Below are 8,396 nucleotides of genomic sequence, written 5' to 3'. Positions count from 1 at the left end.
GAAAATTTAAACAATGTTTATCCATGGTTCGCTTTGACGATATAATCTATACTTTCATAGTAAAAAGAATGCAACGCAAGCACCAATTGTATTATACTTGGTTTCATTTAAATTGATTTATACAAATATTATTGAACATTATTATTATTTTCAGTTACTAAATTCTAGATAATTTTACACGTTCACTTACAAAATTGGACAATTTCAATATGCAATAATTTAGTAGCAAAGTTCAAAAATGGGAAAGGAGGTAATATACCAAATATCTTATATTCGATAACTTTATTGTATATTTATTCGTCATTTGCTTCATTTATGTCTCCAAACATCGGATGTAAATAATTATGCGCATATTTTAAAATGTAATAATGTGTTCGTGTATATAAACGTAATTATTGGTTATTATGTATACATATAAATTATAATTGCACGTTTAAAATGCTCAGCTATGTATGTACATTACATTACAATGGAAAAATGAATTTTACATTATTTTTGAAAACGAACATACAAAATAAATTTCGTGGATATCTAGCTTCTGTTAGATTTGTAATTTCGTTGAAATTTAAACTTAAAAGAAGTATTTTACGTACATCTATGGAATTTGAAGTTAATTATATCATAAAGTAATTAATCTTATAATTGTTGCATATGTACTGTTCAATTTATTTCGCGTTTATTTGTGCTAATCTTTCGATTTGAAAAAAACTGGTTGATTTCTGCTTCTGTTTACATATTATTTTATATAAAAACTAAAGAGAAAACATGATACATTGTAATACTCTTTATTGCTCTATATATCAAACCAAAAAAAATCGATAATATTTTTGAAATATTCGTATAAATATTATTTAAGGTCCAAAAATTTTAGAACAATTAAAATCTCTTCCAGTTTCTTTAATTCGATGAATCTCGTATGCATGGTTCATCGAATTTTGTCAAAAATAAAATAAAATAGAATCTAAAATCTAAAATAAAAAATAATTTACGTAGAAAGAAGAATCAATCGAATTTTGTCAAAAATAAAATAAAATAGAATCTAAAATCTAAAATAAAAAATAATTTACGTAGAAAGAAGAACCAAAAAATTCCTACAGAAAGCAATCAAACTTTCAAAACCATACGTGCTAAAAAAAAAAAAAAAAAACAAAAAAACGCGCAATATACATTTTCTTTTACATTCATGACAATTGTAAGATAATTCTTTAAAAAAACCATAAAATATAACAATGAAAAGTTCAAGAAATCTTTCAAGCGTGATATGAATAGTTTGCAGATAGTGTAAAACTCATATTAAACACGTATATATCGTCAATCGAATTATTAGAAAGTGCGAGTATGTATTACTTACAATTAGTAAATAATAATAATACGTGTTAAAAACGTGCTACGAAACGACTTGAATTATGGCAGGTAATGAGTATATCTCGCTAGAAGGCTCACCCCCGACGCATCTAAATTACTTATTCGTTTGAATTACGAAGCAAGGTCGGCGAAATCGTTAATTATGATACCAAGTCATTTATCTCAATTTCTGTCTCGTTAATCACATTTATCGCCATGATTCACCAATTAAGCCGAAGCATTGCCAGCCATATTTTTACATTTTCCTTCGATGAAATCTTCTTCCCGGCTATAAAATGTTAGTCGTACTTGTTTAGCAACAATTATCGAAAAAGAGAAATGAGAGCCAATCTCCTCGAGCTTAGTATCTTTTCGTATGCGGGTATATATATTCTTCGTTAAATCAAATGAATTAAATTCTTCTTAAATTATTACATTCACCTTGATACGAAATTGTGACATTGTGACGAAGTGTCTTGTTTCAATCTCATAAACATAGTTATCTTCAGACGTTTCAAACAAAAAAACCTTGTCCAATTTATAATGAAGTAAGAATTTAAGATTGGAATTATGCCAATGTGTGTCAATATTCTATCAAACAAAAAAAGAAAATCGAAACTTCAAAAATATATAGTCGTTTGAGATGATTTCTCAATTATGTATTATATCTTCAATTCGTTTGAAGTAACATTTTCTTCAATAGGCTAGCTTCTGGAAGTAATTGTACTTGTAGAGCAAATTGAGACACCTTGCATATTAAAAAAAACATATTTATTTGTCCCAAGGGACGCAAAAATTTGACAATCCCAATTTCGCATAAATTTAATGCGTCAACGTAGATAATGTTACAAATTAACTGAAACGAATGAAAATAAAAGCACGAAAGCACATTGTACTATTGTTCAAAATTAATTTATTCTGCTGAAAATTCAATAATGAAAAGATGAAGATTTATGGAAATCGTAGAACAAATTGTTCGAGAATTTCACAGTTTTGCAAGGTGTATTTGTCTCGTCGTTTGATAGCCTCTACATCAGCCTCAATTATATTTCATAGAATCGTGTCGTTCGACTTTCAATCTGTTGGTGCCACAATAATGCTCGTTGCAGAATCATTGTCATGGTCAGATATAATTGTTCAACAATATCGAGACGAAGATGATGGAAATGTGGATGTAATAGATTAAATTGCCAAGCATGTCTGCAGCGTTTGAAACGTATATCACAGCCCCTGAATTTATCCACGGTTCCCACGTGTCGTTTCTCATCCTTGGATCTGCGAACCAATCGACCCGTGTTATCATCTGCCTCTCTAAAATATGGCCATAGTATTCCAAATAACGGTCCAAGTCTTTGGCTATCTGTGGACAAAAATTATTATAAAAATAAATAAATATATCCATGTTAGTAGATTATAAAAATATATAAATATAGATAAATAGATTAAAAAAAATAAATAAATATATTAATCCATGTTAGTAGATTATAAAAATATGGATTAATATATTAATTATATTTATATTTATTCATTTATAATATTTATATATTATGTATAATAATTAATATAATATAATATTATATTATATATTATACTGATATGATTATAATAACATAATAATAGTACTAATAGGCATTAATCAATGTATAATACATGTAATAGATAATAATGTAATTACTGTACATTAATATATTAATACATACATAATAATGCATTAATATCATGCATATACATATATAATATTATATATTATATATCTATATAATATATGTATAATATTAAAATATAATAATGGATATATAAAGTGTTTTTATTTTTTGATCATTTAGTTCGCAGAGATAATGTTATAGTTAATGATAAAATAATTGTTTTATTCATTAGAGATTTAAAGAGGATAACATACCACAGTATATTAAATAAATATCTCAAAGGTATATGTTTAAAGCGCTCTCAATTTATTATATTCTCCTCATTCAATTAAATTTTATTAAATTTTTTGGTAATTGGCACTCAAAGGATTTATAGATAAACCAAGAATTATTGATTTTTTCCAGCAAAAGAGATCAATTTCAATAAAAAAACTAAACAAATTCCAAGATCGTTACGTACCTAATACTGCAAGAGTGACTTATATCAATAACAGACCGCGGATCTTGCAATTTCAAATTTTTGTCAACACAATTTAAAAAATATAATTCAAGCAGAAATATATTTCCGTCGCGGAATTAAATAATAATAAAATTATTATATATAGAATATATAATATATATTATATATATAATAATAGAATATATAATAATAATCAATTATATATAGAAAATATTACGTACAATTTAACAACAAGAATTTTGTTTATAACATTTTGTTTGTAATATTTATAATATTTCATACATTTCTACAATTCACGCGAATGAATTCCACGTGTCGTAAACTTCTCATAAATATATAATCCCGTAATCTAATCAATAGATATGACATCTTCATGTCAATATTTTACGTGCTATGTAGTTATTTTGTGGCTTGACATTTCTTTGTAGCTAGTAATCAAGCATGATATGAAAAAAAATTCATGATATGTACATTCGTGAACAAGGTTGCACGAGTGTGTCATTCAAAATTGTCGAACTGTTGTAATTTCGTGAAAAAAAAAAAAAAAAAAAAAAAAAAAAAAAAAAAAAATCGTAGAACAACGAAGTCCGTTTTAAAGCATGAAATCTTTATTTGCTCCGTTCATTTGTTTCTGAGATATTTTCACACTATGTAACGAATGGAAATGTGAAAGTGCTTTCCTTTTCGGAATTGTGTGTAAAAGAAATTGAGAAATTTTTTTTACGATTGAATCTGCTACGGATTTAAAGATTGAGGGCTCTAACTTTTTACAATTGTTATTGATGTTTAATTTAATTTTTTATTGCTTCACATGTTATTAATCTTTCAAGAACAACGCCTGACATTGATGATTTGAACTCTTTGATAATATTCATTTGATTTCCATTAGATTGATAATGACGACTAGATAGGTTTAATAATAATTTTTTCGTAGATTTGAATAGTGCACAGAGTAGACATCCTCCTTAAAGAACACAATTAAATTATTTAAAATAATGTATAAAGAATATACATAATATATAAAAAAATATATATATAATATATAAAATAATATAAATAATATATGTCATATATAAAATAATATATAAATAATATATATCATAAGTAAAATAATTTATAAATAATATATGTCATATATAAAATAATATATAAATAATATATATCATAAGTAAAATAATTTATAAATAATATATATGTCATATATAAAATAATATATAAATAATATATATCATAAATAAAATAATTTATAAATAATATATGTCATATATAAAATAATATATAAATAATATATATCATAAATAAATAATTTATAAATAATATATAAAATAATATAAATAATATCATAAATAAAATAATATAAATAATATATATAATATATAAAATAATATAAATAATATATATCATATATAAAATAATATATATAATAATATAAATAATATATAAAATATTTAACAAAACAGCCAAAAAAAATCATACGTCAAATTTTTGGAGATAAGAGACACCATAAGCTTATTGAAAGTGACGAACATATTCAGCAGAGTGTAATTCGCCAACTCCATTTTATCGTTTCCATCGTAAATGACCTCTGCAGTCGAAAAAGTAAAACGCACACGAAGAAGTGTCTTTTTTCTTTTTTTTAAATTTATTTTTGTATTTTATTATTACGATGTCTTAAATTTCGAAAATATTCCATAAATGATGTATTTTTTGTTTTTCGTTGGTTTGCTATATTCAAATCATCATTATCAGTAAACTGTGACAAATTAGCATGAAACTATAAACTGTATTATGTACTCAGACATGTTGGCACAGATAATGCTAATATCTTTTTAATTCGCTATCATTTACTCCTATCAATTACATCGTCTTGCACAATTGGGACAATGTCATTAATGACGAGAAGCGGCGAGATACAAATTGCTAATATTAACACTAGAATTACCGACAAATAAGGTATTATATATAAAAATTGTGTCAGAGAAATTGAAGAACGAAGGATGAGCAAAAGAATTTGTAATATAATAAAAGCGTTTGTTCATATATTTTACAAAAAAAAATCGCTCAAATTTGTAAATATGAAGTATTACGAAAATTGATCACTCTGATCAAATGTTGCAAAAATATAAAATATAATAAATATAAAATAGATGAAATAGGTATAAATATAAAATTAAAATGAACGAATAAATATAAAAAAAATATTCGTAAAAATATAAAATTGCAGTCTACTATAATTATATTTCTTTATGTGTATATATATATATATTTTTTTTTTGTACTATTTATAAATACCAATTTAGTACTCCACTGCTAGATATATCTAAATACTGATACTGTAAACAAATATCAAACAAAGTTACAAAAATATAAGTTGTTTTTTCACAAATATTTCATTAATATCAAACAAAATCATAAAAGTATATTGAAAAATATATAAAAAAACATATTAAATAAGCTGTAATTTCACAAAATTTTTGATTCAAAAGTTAATTTTTTATTGATTTATAAAATGTAACAGTGCTAGCCTCCAATTTTTCCAAACAAAAACTACAATACAAAATAGATGTCCTTTGTTAATTATTCACGTTACAAAATGAAAACTATATTTGTTCAACATCAACTGGGACGTTCAATAAACATAGACAAAGATTTTATTTCATTGTTACAAGTAGCTTAATATCTAACTCTTAACACGTTCGTGCGCAAGATCATATCAACATTATCTTTTAAATTATTTCTCGTTAAATGCTAATTTCAGCATGAAACAATGACGCTAATCATTAAATCATTATTAAATCAATCATTAAAACATCATTAAACGCAATTGAGCATACACTTTGAAAATAAATACAAATAATAAATAAATACATTTCGAAATGATATCAAACAAAACAAAATGTTTTTTTTTTTTTAATTACCGGGAGTAAAATTGTAAAAAAGTTGTCCCGCAATGGAAAAATGTTAACCAGTTGAGATAAAAATAATCGCGTCACTTACCCTGACGTACACTTCTGCGACGTTCTTCGTTTCGCATGGATCGTTCACTATGTCGAATAAACATTCGGTAACGTTGCAAGACGTGAGCAGGCGTTTATCAGAGTACGTGAGGTTTGTATCACATTGGACCGTTCCATCTCGTCGTAATTGCAACATTGTACTCGGTTGTGTCACTGGACCACCAAGATGATAAGTGATGCTTTGAGAAACAGTACTGTTCAACACGACTTCCGTGTAGGGTGGTGTCTCTAATGTTCTTCCGGAGTCACCATAGTACCCATCGTAAAAACCATTTTCACCTTAAACCATTTTTTTTTTTTTTTTGTACGAAAATTTCCAGTAATGAATATTGGTATTGATCCTTTGTATAATGTTTTCTGTGTATTATTAACTATTGCATAAAGAATATATATATATATATATTTTTATATTATATATTTATTTATTTCTTCACAAAAGCTATTACGTATTCTTCTTGTATATACTATTATGTATTATGTATTCTATGTAAAATTACAACTATACACAATTAATATGTTACATCAGTAATGTATAATATATGTAACATGTTACACATAATTGATATGTTGTATTATACACAATATGTAACACATATTAATAATGTGTGACATATGTAACGTAACATATTAATTATGTAGCATATATTTTCTTTATATTCCACAAATATAAAATGCATAATATTTTTTGCATAATATCAATTGTCTATGTTTGTATTTCCTTGTAGTAAACTGTACTGTGACTTATTCCCTACAAAATTATTTATTTATTGTAGCTAACAAGAGAAGATTTTCAACTTGGAAGTTCAGAAAATTATGAAATTTTGGAGATACGTAAAGCATATATATGATTATTATATTAATGTAAATAGTATAAATAATTAAATACAATTATTTACAATTCCCTTCTAATTATATAAATAACTGATAAGTACCATACAACAGTAAAATTATCCTAATTGAAAGATTCTATTTCTCTCACAAAGTAGCTGAATTTTCAAGGATCAATTTCATCCCCTTAACCCTTAAATGCACACCGTTTTATATTTGCAATGTCCTGAATATATCATCAATTCTAAATCTATGACTTCAAAAAAAAAAAAAAAAAAAATCGTCCGTTTAAAGGTTAAACTGAATTTCGGTAGAAAAAGTGATTGCTCTACTTAAATGTACTTTTCATTCTACAGTCTGATATAGTAGTTACCTCTCAACAATTTGAATCGGCTATATATCGCCCCCTCAGTTTTGGAAACTTCGTTGATATTCAACAAAAGCTTCTCTCTCCCACGTCCGTATCCTTCGCTAAGTACGCGCCATTGATCGATGCCGTCGATCTCGCCTAGATCCTTCAGATCTCCACCAGCTGCAGAGTAAAGGGTTGGCAGCCAATCTGTTATGTGCACCAATTCGTTGGACACTCTGGCTGCCTTTTGCAATCTAGACGACCACAATGCCGCTACTCCTCTCACACCACCTTCGTGTAACGTGTACTTTGTCTGTAATAATAATATTAATAATGACAATAATAATTAACTTCATTAACCATAACTATTAACAATAATTAATATTAATTATTGCTCGTTTACATTTATATATTTTATATAAATTATCAATTATTATACATATTTCATATATTTATATATACAATATTATTATATATATTTATAATTATTAATATAACTATATAATTGTAATATTTAAAATTATTATAAATGTTATAATCATTTATAATATTATATATTAATTTGTTATTATATATATATAATATATAATATATTAATATAATAATGTTAATAATATATAATATAAATAAATTTATATAATAATATATAAATTATATATATAATATATAATATATTAATATAATAATATTAATAATATATAATATAAATAAATTTATATAATATATTAATATAATAATATTAATAATAT

At 24.8% G+C, this 8,396-nt stretch overlaps 1 protein-coding gene across 1 annotated transcript in view; it reads right to left on the bottom strand.

The window, feature by feature from the left end:
• Positions 1–1,288: 1,288 nt before the first annotated feature.
• Positions 1,289–8,396, bottom strand: part of LOC122535420 (arylsulfatase B-like) — a 15,944-nt gene continuing 8,836 nt past the window's right edge. Inside the window, exons 6-8 of the mRNA XM_043666936.1 lie at positions 7,669–7,960; positions 6,448–6,746; positions 1,289–2,704 (exon numbers count right to left, since the gene is read on the bottom strand). Of these exons, the coding sequence (XP_043522871.1) occupies positions 2,468–2,704; positions 6,448–6,746; positions 7,669–7,960 (828 nt within the window). The 3' untranslated portion in view covers positions 1,289–2,467. The remainder of the gene's footprint in view (positions 2,705–6,447; positions 6,747–7,668; positions 7,961–8,396) is intronic.

Source organism: Frieseomelitta varia, unplaced genomic scaffold (genome assembly GCF_011392965.1).
Source record: "Frieseomelitta varia isolate USP_RPSP 00005682 unplaced genomic scaffold, Fvar_1.2 scaffold_715, whole genome shotgun sequence".
Taxonomy (NCBI): Eukaryota; Metazoa; Arthropoda; class Insecta; order Hymenoptera; family Apidae; genus Frieseomelitta; species Frieseomelitta varia.
The sequence above is the reverse complement of the archived record's forward strand: the minus strand, read 5'-3'. Positions and strand labels throughout refer to the sequence as shown.